The following is a 14,577-nucleotide window of genomic DNA, read 5'->3' as shown; positions in this document are numbered from 1 at the left end:
CGTTTTGTATCTGCGAAACTGGTACTTGCATTATTATGTGGCCCCATATTGTTTTTGTTGATGGGTAGATTGAATCAAGCTAATTGGATGAATACATTGTTGATGTTGCAGAAGAATGGGATTAAGCTCCATTCCAGGATTATATTGACGGCCATGGTTAGGGTTTTTGAATGAGAAGGGTAAACCCATGAGGAAGTGGAAGCGAATTTGCTAAGTTCTTGGAGGAGTATTGTAGGGTTAGTGTGGTGAAGCCAAAATTCATTCAAAGGGTTTTAAGTTACATGGAAAGGTAGGAGATGTCCTCGAACCGATAGAGAAGAAGTTGTTTGAGATTATGATGAAAAAAGATTTCCATTTCAATTATTCAAAGATTTTGAAACCAATTGTGGGTTCAGAGATGATCTTTATGTAACCTGAATATTTGGTTCTGTTTTGCATATTTTTTTCCTTTGAAACTTTAATAAGGCTCTAACCTCTCTGCACGTGACATATTTTGCATCCAAAATTTCAGATGTTGTCCAGCTGATCAATGGTCATTCTATCACCGACCGCTCCGTCCTTCACGGAGTAGGAGTAGCAACCACTCAGCGAGTGTTGGTTCACCTTCAACCTAAAGAGTGAGCATTTTCTTGATAGTAATACAAACCTTCACCTGTATAACCAATTGAGTTCATCCTACTTTCAATGAACATATGCAGGGGCTATTATGAATGTGCTGTGGGATCAGGCTATAAACGAATTCTACAGAAAATTCAGTAAGAGTGCAGATACTCATGTCATGCTTTTAGTGACAACAGTTAACACCAAACATATTTGCGGTAAACATTTATCCTCCTCTTCCAATAGTTTCCAAGTTTATCTCAACATTTTAGATTTCACGTTAAATTCTCCACTAATATGAGATGAGCTCCCTTAACATAAGTTGTTGCTTAATAAGAAGTAATTCAAGTCACTAATATTAGTGATTCTACAGGGTTGCTACTTAAGATTTAAAGTTTGGGAAAGAAAGCCATGTGAGGGAGTTTAGGCAACCAAGTGACATTTTTCTAATCTCTTGATTCGAAGTAGTAGTTCTATAAATTTTGAAAGCAAAAACTCTCTGAAAAACTTATCCTAATCTTCTTAAATGTGTTCATTGCAGACTTTTGAGACATAACATTCAACATGAATACAGAGAAGTTGTAGAGAGGCATGTGCTAACAAGTTTTGACTAGGGAATCTGTCTAACAATTCAACTATTCTCAGTAATGATCTCTGATTTATATTTTTTGATATTTTGGGTGATGTTCTGCTTCTTGACAATGCTAGTTACTGGTCAACAAGCAGGTGAAGAGGCACAGATTTAGAACTCTGATTTTCTCAGTTTAATCTCTTGAATCAACATTTGTAATGTGTTTATGATGATCGTTTATGGTGTGTAAACGGTGGTGGATAGATTGATTGAAACTGGAGACAATGAGCTTATTTTTCAGAAAGCAATCATGGAGCAAGGAAGATGGCAAGTTGGTATTTAGTTCAAGAAAACAATTGTTACGTGTATCTCAAATTAAGTTATTTTCTGCCTCCGTGCATGCAGATAATAAATATTGGATACACTTGCGGAGATTCAGGAATGACATGACGCTTTCAGAGGCTTAGAGAAGAAACTCCTCCACATTGTAGGTTATAATAAAAATTCTGAATCTGAAAGTGTCAAACAAGATGGTGAACTAATGAATGCTTCTGAAATCGGTAAGAGATTCTTACCTTTCCATCATTTTTATCTTTTGGGCACAACTATTTTTTGGTAAGCGGAATGTCTATTTTGGGGTTGGACAATTTGGACTGGGTACAATTTGAGCTTAAAAAAATAATGTCCAATAAACTGATTTGTTCATTTGGACATGTTCATTAGACATGGACAACCTAATTGACATCTCTAAGATTTAAGGTTTTTTATGTGTGTTTAGTCCAGGTGCTACCAATCGGGAAGAGGTGGAAGAGTTTTAAAGCCAGACGAAAAGTAACTTTGTCTATATGTGTCTTCTTAGAAAACCTTTAACTGTTTGCATGGAGTGAACATTAGTATTTAAATAGTTTTTTGTGCATCTATATGTTAACCGTTCTCACTTTTTTTGTGCAAGCTTGCACTACATATTTCTTTTAGGATTTCATCACTATGGTCTTCATATAATTGCAACTAATTAATCTATAGTGACACCACTTCTAATACTAATAAAGGCTGCACAAAAAAGTGCATAAACATTATTATTACTCAAATAAACTACCTCTAACCAGGTCAAGAAATCTGAGTACCATCAATAGACAAGGAAAACAAGAGATGAGTGGGCAACATAGAGCAGAGAAGTCTGAAGAAGAAGATGGTCGAGAAAAAAATTATGAAAAGGCAATATTTAGGTGAACTATTCATAAGAAGAAAAGATTGAATACGTACCCTTTTAATTCGTCTGACTCTAGAGCCAGCGCTAGTCCATACCCATTAAGGACCCCACTTGAAACTGGGTTTCAGATGTGTAATTTTTTTTTCTAAATAGTGAACAGTAGCTTAAAGAAAAAAACATTGACGTTTAGGTCCTAAGTAACCGCTTCTACTGCTTTTGCAGCTGGCCTGGCCTGTCTCAAAAGTTCCAATGGAAGTAGCAAAAACTTAGAAGGATAATGTGAGATCTGAGTTGATGTTAGTCTCTTCTTCTCTTTTTCTACATGTCTCTGTGTTCTTAGATATTCTTCCTATGTAAACTTATGTCATTCTAACATGTAATACATTTAGTTAATTGATTGTTTATTAAATAATATTATTCCTGTTTTTATAATCTTTTTTTTAATTAAAAGTTTCTAACATTTAATCTAAAATTATTCAATTTCGTACATTTTAGATTCTTTAGAAATAATACTAAAAACATCAATAAATTTGATTCTATTTTTATTAGGAAATTATATTTTATTACTACAATAATTCATTTATGTGATTTTTTTTTTTTGGTAGGAATTCATTTATGTGATATTATTAGTTGAGTTTACCGCTAATATACCAATTATGACTAATACTTTATCGCTTTGGGTAAACCGAAAATATTCATATTCTGAGTTAGTAGTGAATTTTTTTTTTGAGTTAGTAGTGCAATTTTTTCATGTTCCGTTCGAAACCTAAATCTAACCTGCATTACATAATCTATATATATAAAGAAATGTTCGCCTCTCTCCCGTGAAGCCACGTCATCAATTCGTGCGTTTTGGGAGTGACACGTGTCCCATTTTATATTTAGGGCCAAAATAAATAAATGCAGTTAAAGGTAATTGAACCCAGCACCTCTAGCACTGATAATTTCTCTTAGAACCACTAGGCTAAAGTCACTTTTTATAAATATGTGGCCGCGAAAATACTTATTATCGTGTCAGCTGGAAGCCCATGCTTCTTCTGCTTGTGGTCAGGGCCGACACTGAACTGACGTCAAGATGAAAATCGTGAAGTTAAAAACTTTGCTCCAAACAGTTTTGCAATGTTTCCAACCTTTATAACTTGATGCATATAATATATATCAAAATACATTTGTTGTATACGCTTTTATTAGTTTTGCTTTTAAAAGAAGGTATTTACAGTTATAAATGTTTTGTGCCAGTGAAGTAATGGTTAAAAAATCTCTATACATATGTCATTTTAAAATAATACTCAACTTTTATATATAGTCAATACATATGTGCATGTTATATTCTAGACTAAATATTTTCTCTTTTAAAAATATAGAAAACAATTTTTTTAGTCTACAAGCAAATGTTGTAGAACAAGTATGCATTATACAAAATAATATATATTTAAAATCCATACACAAAAACATAAAAGTTGTTATAGGCCTCTTTCTGACACATGCACACTCCACTATGAATAAGAATTAAAAAAAAACAGTATTGTCATCAAACTTTATCACAAATCTACATTTGTACATCTATAATTATGAGTTAGACAATTAGTTAATTTGATACAATATCAAAGCAAAAATAATCGAAAAACAACTATACCACCGCATATTAATAAGTAAGACATAACAGATAACCAAATTCTTGAATCTTAAAACAAATTTCAACTCTAGCATTTAGTGAATATCAAATTAACTAATATCCCGCCCGTAGGGCGGGCCGACCCTAGTATATTATATAATACTGTATATATCAGTAAAATAATATTTTAAATTCATTTTATTGTAAAAAAATAACACTATTTTTGAAAATGGCCAAATATTTTAAAAGATGGTAAAAAATGTAATTTATTTTCTAAACAATAGATTTACATTTAAAATTATATCAGTTACATGTAAAATATATTCAAATTATATATTGTATTCAAAAGCTCAATTTGAATTTGTTTGGCAAAACAAATATAATTGCAACAAGTCAAAATAACCGCGCTGAGAAAAACTCTAGTTGTTCTAAAATGTGTATCAAGTAATTGTAAACTAGATGAATTTCAGAAAAAAAGAATGAAATTAAAAATTGAATGAACATAAAAGTTTATTCGAAACAAAAAATGTTGAACTAGATTTTTTTTTATATAACTAGATGTTGAACTAGATTCTTTATTTATATAACTAGATGTTGAACTAGATAAAAAAAATGGCTTAACAATTTATTAATTTGTTAATACATACCATAATGTCAACATGTGGATAAGCTTAGATAGGTGGTGTTGACATGATGTAAAGGCTTAAAGTAACTTTATATTAATTTCCATACTCAACTAAAAATAAACTAGACTTTATTTTTCAATTGGATTACCTTGTAGTTGGAGTTACAAAAATAACAAAATCATCAGTCCCTTGCACGAAAATAATAATGCAAAAAAGCATAGGTATTTATTTAAGTGAATCAATGTCTCACTAACAAACTTATATTCATCTTAGAGTACACTTTTAGTCTTAGTCTTTGGCAGAAGAAGTAAAAGCAACGTGTACAATAATATAAGAAGAGAGAAACACAAATGTCAACACCAAAGAAGAGCCTTCGCATAAGAGAGGAGCCTTTTGCTTTGCACATAATAACTCACACTTTCTTGCCTCCAAATCTTTCCTTTCCCAAACAATTTCACTCCTATATCTTTTCTCTGTCTGTGCTCTTTTATTCATGCCAGCCAACAAATGGAATATTTCATGAGACTCGTCCTGGTTCTGTATCTGGTCTTCATCGCGTCTCGTCAGCAAGTTTCATCGGAATCTATTACCAGAGAGAGTTTTCCAGATGGGTTTGTGTTCGGGACAGCTTCTTCAGCTTACCAGGTGACATTCTTCTCCTTCTTCTACAAACGGATTCAAGAAAGATTCAAATGATCAAATATTTTGTTCAACCCACAAACACTCTCTTGCAATAAACCAGTTTGAAGGAGCTGTGAATGAAGGAAACAAAGGAGATAGCATATGGGACACTTTCACCAAGAAACCAGGTATCAAACAAAAAGTTTCAGAGAACCCAGAAAAGTCCAATTTTAATGTTTATTTGTTATTGATCAACAGGAAAGATATTGGATTTCAGCAATGCGGATACTACGGTTGATCAATATCATAGATTCCATGTATGTATGTTTTTCCTAAAATAGAAGCATAAGTTGACTTATACTTGAAGATAAAAAAAAAAAGTAAGGTTGCTTCTCCATAGAGCAACCACGTCCAAACAAATCTAAGATAAGACGCAACAGGATAAATAAATGAGAAAATCTAACAAGCAAGAACACTTTTTCTGATTTTTTCTTTTCTTTCACAGAGTGATATAGATCTTATGAAAGATCTGGGAATGGATGCTTACAGATTCTCTATATCTTGGACTAGAATATTCCCTAGTAAGTCTAATTCATTAAGCTGTGCTAAGCCTAAGAGTAGTGTATCACTGAGTTTCGAACGTTTGAACAGATGGAACAGGGGAAGTAAACCCAGATGGACTTAAGTACTACAACACACTCATAGACACGCTTTTAGCCAAAGGAATCAAACCTTATGTGACATTGTATCACTGGGATCTCCCACAAGCTTTAGAAGACAGATATGAAGGATGGCTGAGCAGACAAGTCGTGTAAGTATATCATCTTTGGCTGAAAATGTGATCATGAAGACAAAATGAAATGCTAAGAAAAGTGTGCAGGGATGATTTTGAGCGTTATGCATTCACTTGTTTCAAAGCGTTCGGAGATAGAGTGAAGTACTGGATCACTTTCAATGAGCCACGCGGGCTAACGATCCAAGGCTATGACACAGGGATACAGGCTCCAGGGAGGTGCTCACTTCTGGGACATTGGTTCTGTAAGGAAGGGAAGTCATCTGTCGAACCGTATGTTGTAGCTCATAACATTCTCTTGTCTCATGCTGCTGCTTACCACACCTACCAGAGACACTTCAAGGTAAGACCACAGATATAAAAAAAATGAACATGTTAGGTCCACAGAATATAAAGTGGGAATAATGTAAAAATGCAGAAGAAACAAGGTGGTCGAATAGGGATGTCGTTAGATGCAAAATGGTTTGAGCCAATGTCTGATTGTGATGAGGACAGAGATGCAGCTCGTAGAGCAATGGATTTTGGGATCGGATGGTAAAATAATAAAGATCGTTTCTGTATATGAAAATTTGCATTAGAGAAAGTAAGTAAACAGAAGTGTGACAGAATGAGATGTAAAAATAGGTTTATGGATCCTCTAATAAACGGAGACTATCCAGCTTCAATGAAGAGACTAGTGGAAGAGAGACTACCAGAGATAACAGCAGAGATGTCTAAAACCATAAAAGGGGCATTTGACTTCTTTGGAATCAACCACTACACGACACTGTACACAAGGAACGACAGAACAAGGATAAGGAAACTGATTCTACAAGATGCTTCTTCTGATGCAGCAGTGATCACAAGCTGTAAGATCCATACACACACACACACACACTAGCTCTCATATCATATATCTCATTACTGCTAGAAAACAAAAGTAGTAAACTGATGTTTCTACTCTATTGTTAACTGTTGTAGCATTTCGAGGAGGAGTGCCTATAGGAGAAAAAGTATGTGATTTTTCTGTTCACTACTCCTTCCATACTAAGCAATAATTCTGATGAAGAGAAACTTTAACTTGAAAATGACATTAGGCAGGATCAAGCTGGCTACACATAGTCCCATGGGGAATCAGGAAACTAGCAGTGTATCTCAAAGACGTCTACGGAAACCCTCCTGTCTTCATCACCGAAAACGGTATGGATGAGAAGAACAACCCATTCATAGACATGGAGAAAGCATTACAAGACGACAAGAGGATTAGCTTCCACAGAGACTACCTCTCCAACTTATCAGCTGCCATTAGGTAATAATAAAACTTTAGAAACCTGAGAATATAAAGGAATTTATAAACTGATTGGGTTGGGGTATTGCAGGAAGGATGGTTGTGATGTAAGAGGGTACTTCGTGTGGTCATTGCTAGACAACTGGGAGTGGAACTCTGGTTACACTGTCCGGTTCGGGATATACTATGTGGACTACAAGAACAACCTCACTAGGGTTCCTAAAGCCTCTGCTCGATGGTTTCGAACATTGCTTCATTCGGAACGGGTTGATCTAAGCTATTCTCCATCAGATTCCGACAACCTTCTGCAGGAGAAATGAGAGATCAAAGACATAAATATATATACGGATTGTTCATACAAAAAGGTCATTTTTGCAATGTGAAACAGATTCAAGCAGAAAAATGGATAAAAATCCTATTTTTTATATTGAAATTAAAAGCAAAATGTGTTACATTTAAGCAAAATGATTGATTGATGTCAAGATCTTTACCGTTGTAAAACAACCCCAGTCAATAAGAAGCGCCGCCGGATCTTTCCTGGAAACGACATATTTTTTGGGCCAACCATTAGCAACAAGAAGAAGAAGAGGAAGAGGAAGAGTATTCCAGACGACGTCGTTTCTAAGCCAACCATAGCAATTAATAAGAACAATCTACACATTTGATGAGAATATAAACTTATAAATTGCAATTACATAAATAATACAACCAAAGCATACTTTTATTTATGAAAAAATTAAAGACAAGTTCCAAACCATTCCAAACATAAGTAGAACAGTATTAAAAAAAAAAACTCTAAGACGAGATAATGAAGTAGCAGAAAGAGATTACAGTAGTTATGAAGCTATATCGGCAAGTTTAAAAAGGAAACTGGAACTTGTTAAGCACGTTTCAGAACTACCATGAAAATAACGCAAACAGCTAATCCAAAGAGAGTAGTAGGGTCGTTGAGCAACATCCTCTTCCTCTCCTGTCCACCCTCTGTAAAAGTCTCTGTCCTGAACAACCCCCCAAAGTAGGAAGACACATTTTCCATCATTTGAACAGCTTTCAGCTTCATGTCTCGCAGAATCTCCATGAGATTGATTGGCTTCGCTTCACTCTCTTCTTCACTTTCAGTCTCGCTAGAAAGTTCAGATTTGTCGTCATTGTCAGCTTCAACCGTAGTTGAAGCAGCTGCAACCGAAACAAAAAAAAAAAAAAAAAAAAACTATCTGTCAAGATTGATTTGTCATATAAAAACACCAAACGGAAGTTCTTACTGTTGGTCTCTAGAAATTTCATGAGATCCTTGTTTTCCATGACAGCATCCCACACCTTTGGGTCAGACGCAATGGAAGCAACAACAGACTGTACAATGAGAAAAGATCAGACTCTCAAGACTAGCACCAGTGAAGCTTTAACCGAAACAATTCAAACTGAGAAAAGCGAGGAGGAGATGGATTATACCTGCGCGGCGGTGTTCTCACTGAGAAAAGCAAAAGCCTTGAGGGCAACCTGTGGAACAGCTGATTCAACAGCTCTGTTCTCAGAAGGTTGAAAACTTGAAAACATTCTTGAAACTGAACCAACTTCATTTGACCCTTCCATATACGCCCTAACACATGTTCGATAATCAAACAAAAAAAAACAAGAACCAAACATAAGAACATGTTTCGATGCATGTAACTCCTTGCACACACATAGGTTGTAAGAACATAAATCGAACAAAATGTTTCAAAGAGACATACTTTAAGTTTCAAATAAAACACAACATCACTATAAATTAAACAAGAACCAAACATAAGAACAGGTCTCGATGTATGTAACTAGTTATAAAAATGAATGTAACAACATAAATCAAACCAAACATAAGCACAAAAGAAAAAAACAAAACCGAGAAAATTAATCAAGATAGCTCGAATTAAGTCAATTATTAAAGTACAAAGCTCGTAAGTCGAATTAGATCTTACATGTTGAGGGCATCTTTGAGATCATCGGTGGCTTCTTTAGCCTCCTGAAGAGACGGAGGCTTGTCGAAAACAACCCTAGGGATCGTCTTCGTCTCCACTTCCGCGAATTCCCACTCGTCTTCCCAGACCGGTTTACGCATAACCACCGCGTCTTCTTCCACGGAAGGATGAACCGCCGATGAGATCGAAGCCGATACCGGCTTAGACGCGGAGGCGTTTCTCACGATGAACTGATCATTCGCCGCCGCGGGGACTCCGAATCCTCCCCTGAATCCACCTTTGGCGACTCCGATCCCAGCCACCTTCGCCGCCGTCGCCATGACTCTTCCTCCGCCCATGGTTCGATACAAGACGAAAGATTCGATGAGATGAGATTTTTATGGGAAACTTTGCGATGAAGGAAAAGATTTTTAAAGACAGAGAAATGCCTTATCCGTTTGAAGTTGACGGCCGACTTTATATTATTTATTTGTTTAACCTAATTGCGCTCAATTATCTTAATTAAGATTTTACTACTCGAAAGGCTTTTCTTTTTTTATCGGTTAGTTTGACCAGGTTCGGTTCATTCTAATTTCCGATTTTTCTTTTACAGTCATACAGTGAATCGTCTTAATGATCCAGAAAATCCTTTTGAATTTTATTTTTATTTTTACTAATAATGAAATAAATGTGAAGGCTCATTTCTTAATTTTAATTAAACAACCCCCCCCCCCCCCCCCCCCCCCCCCCGCGTCCACACCAATTTGTTAAACCCGGTTTTAAATTTCTTTGTTATACGATGTGTGCGATGATATGAAAAAAAAAAAAGAGTTAATAATAATCGGGAGAAGTTTGATATTAAGTTTTTTTAAGTGTTGGTACAAAATCAATTTTCAATCTCTTGATAGATTTTTACATGCACATTTACTTTACTATATTGGAAATGTTACTTTGTCGTCAAGACAAAATTTGTGTTATCAATTTTCTTAAGCTATTCAAATATTTACATACTGATTTGCTTTCCTATATTAGAATATTTACTTGTACTCTCCACGTTATATGCAATAGAGCGATGGATAATAACATCCATGCCCCAAAAAAAGAAAACTGAAGACAAAATTAATTTTCTGTTTCAGAATTTAATGCCTTCTTTCACGTAATGATATATGTAAATATTCATTTCTTTATTTGTAGGCACTAAATGGGGTACATGTGCATGGACGATGTCGGTCTTTGAACGCTGCATTAAATTATAAGAACCTACGGAAATTGAGAGTCCTACCATCTGAACCCCATGAATGTACATTTGACTGGGGGAAGGTTGATGTCTGTTTCTAAGGATTGTCTAAAACTTGGATCAGGTCGATTCGATGTAGAATTTTATCCCTGATCTTCTTCGCCTAATAATGTGTAATGTCTCTTAGTGTTCAATCAAAACGTGAATGAAACACAAGGTCCAAACTCAGTAGAAGAATAATATCGACAGAGCGATTTTAAAATTTAAATTCCATATCTCATGATTTATTCATTAACAGGTATACTATTCCCTGACTTTTGTGCACACTTTCGGTCGTAAGTCACCTATTGGTCACGGTAGAATTTGTATGGATCATGGAAAGGATCGTACTTGTGATTCCATCTACGTTTCACACTTAAAATTATAAAGTCACAGGCTCGCAGGCTTTAAGAAATTATTAGGAAATGGTATATCTATCAAAATTTTCATTTTTTTTCCCAAGGCTATATAAAAGGTACCAACTAATAACGCATCCATAATTGTATTATATGTATCACTTAGTAAGCTATAATTAATCCACGATTGATAGCAAAAAAACCACACGATCAAACAATGATTTAAGCAAGAAGAGTTAGTTTTTGTGTTCCTAGTTCGATCTCCTGCGGGAAGAGTGTTTACACTTTACACCATTAAATAATTAACAGAGGCTAATCCAGGTCAAACCCAAATCTTCAAGTTTTCTGTGATCTTTCTCATTCATGCCGTATGCAAAAGTTAACCCATATGTAGTCCTACTATCTAGCACTACCAGCAAAGCTAGCCAGTAAAATCACCATAACTAGTAAGGTCTGATACACGTTCTTTCGAGGTCGTGAAAAAAAACACATGACGTCTTATTTGTGAGATTAATCCAAATTATTGTTCTTTGACAAATTAAGGTAATACCTGTTTTCGGGATTTCTCTCACACCCCCCCACAATAAAAGCCTCACATTTTTTTTGTTACAGCCTTGTACATATCATGATAAGTTGATAACTATATAAACACACCATAAACCGCTAACTACCAAACTATTATAACCACTTGGACTTTGTAAGTAATTACTTAACAAATCACATAAATTACTATCAAAACATCATCAATTTAGTCGAAGATAATGAAAACAGAAATTATAAACTAGAAATAAAAACATAGGATAGAACATTGAGAATCTTTTCTTTACAAGAACTCTCGAACAAAATCCTAACCGACTCATATAATTAGCATACTGGTTTTTCTGATTAGTGCATAATATAAATGGAATAAATCAAAAGAACAATCGAGATCTCCACCCTTCTTTTAAATTTTTCATCTTGAGAGCTTCAAATCTTCCGTATCCTCTCATCTTTTTCTTCAAATCGCCTGAAACAGAAATCCAAGCTTACAAGATTGATATGTCATCCAGAAAGAAAAAGAAAAATGTATAGATTATAGAATATAGAAATATATTCACATGTTTTTGTATTCATCTCATAGTATGGTAAAATAAAATAAAATGATAAAAGTTGGTAAAAGTTACTGATGGAATATACTCCTTATTCTAATAAAATAAGAAAGGAAAGGAAAGTAAATGTTATGTCAGCAGTTACAGAGACAAGACTCATATTGAAACTGGCAAATATATTCAGACAATAAAATCCAAAAGAGTTTTCAAAGTCGTCTAAAAACACACACAATCCGAGCCCATGACTTCACTGCAACACTTATATTCCCACTGTAAATGAACTCAGTTTTGGAAAACTAAGTCTCATTTCTACAGCATTTGGTTTTAAATTAGGCTACACCATTACATTTTGATGAACATTAGACTGAAAAGTGATATTAATTTGAGATATTTATATTACTGTAAGAATCAACTTATTTAGCTTTTGACGAGAATTGAAGAACAACCGTATAATTATACTCCAACTAACTCTAATTTGTAACATTGATGTTATTCAAAAAAAATAACTAATTCTTGTGAAAATGTTAGTTGTTGTAAATCAACAACAATAACAGATCTGACAAAATCTATGAATAGATTTTTTTTCTGTTGTTAGAAATATTTGAATTTTGTTAGGATAAAAATTAAATCAGGTAGATAATTACGAAAAAAGAAAATAAAAAATCTTAGATCAGATTCAAAAACCTGTTATGATTTAGGAGTTAGATTAGACCTACACGAAATCCAGTTTTAACGAGTAAGATATAACATAAAAATTGTAGATATGCATAATTTAAATACATGCTTTACCGTTAATTAAGATGATGGAAATTATATCAAGAAAATGAAAATAAATAATAAAAAAATCAAAGAAAGTTAAAAACGTTTTTGGTACCGTGAGGTAAACACTTGGGAGGATCTTCAAAGAGAGAACGGGAAAGTTGTTTATAAGCAACGCCGATATCGATTATAATGACGCCGGTGTCAGGTTTCTTGACGACAATATCTTTCACCGAGAGCCACAAAAACAGCTCGAACTGCGACAATCCTTCTACTCCGACAAGGCTTCCGTAGCTCAGATTCGCTCTCACTACAGAGTCGAAGCGCATTCCCGTCACGGACTTGGCGAGACAAGGCGCTGCAAGGAAAACCTCGAGACGACCGTCGTTGTCAAGAGTGTAAGAGTCAACCTCTTGCGGTAATAGTCCCGCGGGGAGACCTTTTGATCGAAGAACGTCGTGGATCGTCGGAGAAGACGGTGACGAGAGAGAGAATGAGAGGAAGAGAGTGGTGAAGAGAAGGGTTATTCGGTAGATGAGTTTCTCCATAGCTTTTGACTAATACAGATAGAGATTTATTTTTGCTTCCAGAGTTCCTTTTTACGGCGATGTTACAATTGTTGTAGAGAGGATATATATATTAAAGGAGGAGGAATAAAGCAATTTACGTTTTTATCCTTTGTTGGTGAGTAAAGTGGGGCCATACATAATATATATGGTTAACGTGATTATGATTTTTAGTTAAGAAAATTAATGAAAAAATGGAAATTATATATTGATTTATAGAGTTAAAAGAATCCATGTAGATAATTAATAACAAAAGAAGTGGTTGGACAACCTGAAAATAGCTTTAACACACTAATAATCTTGGCCAAAAAAATAAATAATAATAATGGTTCTAAGTGTATAAGAGAATGCTAGTTGTATTAATAAATAATTATTCAAAATTACAAATGTGTGTATTAACAACTAAGACATCTTGAAGGTTCTTACAGTTGGATTGTTAAGCTTGTAGATGATTAAGAGGACTAGAGTCTAGAGGCATACAAATTTTAATTTTGAATTAGTCTATCATTGTTTTTAAAAATAATTACTGGGTTTTGCCCAAAAAAAAAAAAAAAATAATTACTGGAAAGTAAAAAAATTAATTGATATTTTGACCTTATATACATTTGTATTTAGCTAATAATGTGGAAACGCATATTTATATTATAGCATGAAATATACATATATACATATAGGGATGTGATGTATACATAATTAACTTTGATTGCAGGGTAATCCAACACCTAATGAGTATGAATTAGATGTTAGAAATTGATAGTTTAAGGAGTAATATAGAATGCTTCATCATATGATTATATATATATATTTGTATTTTTGTATTTGTTGGTGGTGAAAGCTTCTTAGAAAATACATGTTATCAAATGATTATACATATATTTGTATATACCTTTGATTGCAGGCTAATAACTTTGTATTCAGTTGAAGAATTTTTTTCTAAAGAAACAGGAGTTCTAAAATTTTGTATTTTTGGACCGTTTTTTCCTTTTCGACAAAAAAATGTCAAATATTTTAGTAAAAATATTAAATCAAAAAATTTCTGAAATTATGTTAAAATATTTATGATACATTTTTTATATTAATGATACCAGTTCTTCACTATAATATTAAGTTTATCAGTGTAGAAGCAAACAAAATTCAATTAAATAAAAAAAGACGACATAAACATTTAGAATATCTGACCATGAGTTTTTAATAAAAATATAAAGTGCCAACAAGCTTTGAGTCACATAAGGCTTTGCATGAAAGGGAAATAAATAACCGCTAAATAAGTAACCGCTAAATTACGTGTCAGTAAAAAA

The 14,577-nt window shown here is 33.9% G+C and overlaps 3 protein-coding genes across 3 annotated transcripts; 1 reads left to right on the top strand and 2 right to left on the bottom strand.

Moving 5' to 3' along the window:
- The first annotated feature begins 4,952 nt into the window (after positions 1 to 4,952).
- LOC125579152 (putative beta-glucosidase 41) lies at positions 4,953 to 7,740 on the top strand. Its single transcript, XM_048742825.1, has 11 exons — positions 4,953 to 5,267; positions 5,365 to 5,431; positions 5,502 to 5,560; positions 5,749 to 5,824; positions 5,895 to 6,054; positions 6,124 to 6,379; positions 6,455 to 6,570; positions 6,661 to 6,884; positions 6,997 to 7,028; positions 7,113 to 7,324; positions 7,395 to 7,740. Exons 1-11 carry the CDS (start codon positions 5,130 to 5,132, stop codon positions 7,621 to 7,623), a joined length of 1,569 nt encoding a protein of 522 aa, XP_048598782.1. The 5' UTR covers positions 4,953 to 5,129; the 3' UTR covers positions 7,624 to 7,740.
- A 266-nt stretch (positions 7,741 to 8,006) lies between these two features.
- On the bottom strand, positions 8,007 to 9,694 carry LOC125579153. The gene is made up of 4 exons (XM_048742826.1): positions 9,256 to 9,694; positions 8,753 to 8,900; positions 8,566 to 8,653; positions 8,007 to 8,479 (listed from the first exon to the last, which is right to left on the bottom strand). Exons 1-4 carry the CDS (start codon positions 9,591 to 9,593, stop codon positions 8,184 to 8,186), a joined length of 870 nt encoding a protein of 289 aa, XP_048598783.1. The 5' UTR covers positions 9,594 to 9,694; the 3' UTR covers positions 8,007 to 8,183.
- A 1,874-nt stretch (positions 9,695 to 11,568) lies between these two features.
- LOC111213580 lies at positions 11,569 to 13,334 on the bottom strand. The gene is made up of 2 exons (XM_022715375.1): positions 12,829 to 13,334; positions 11,569 to 11,872 (listed from the first exon to the last, which is right to left on the bottom strand). Exons 1-2 carry the CDS (start codon positions 13,259 to 13,261, stop codon positions 11,778 to 11,780), a joined length of 528 nt encoding a protein of 175 aa, XP_022571096.1. The 5' UTR covers positions 13,262 to 13,334; the 3' UTR covers positions 11,569 to 11,777.
- Between the last annotated feature and the right edge of the window lie 1,243 nt (positions 13,335 to 14,577).

Source organism: Brassica napus, chromosome A10, assembly GCF_020379485.1.
Source record: "Brassica napus cultivar Da-Ae chromosome A10, Da-Ae, whole genome shotgun sequence".
In the NCBI taxonomy this organism is placed as follows: Eukaryota; Viridiplantae; Streptophyta; class Magnoliopsida; order Brassicales; family Brassicaceae; genus Brassica; species Brassica napus.
Note: the sequence above shows the minus strand (reverse complement) of the source record. Positions and strands in the feature narration are given on the sequence as shown.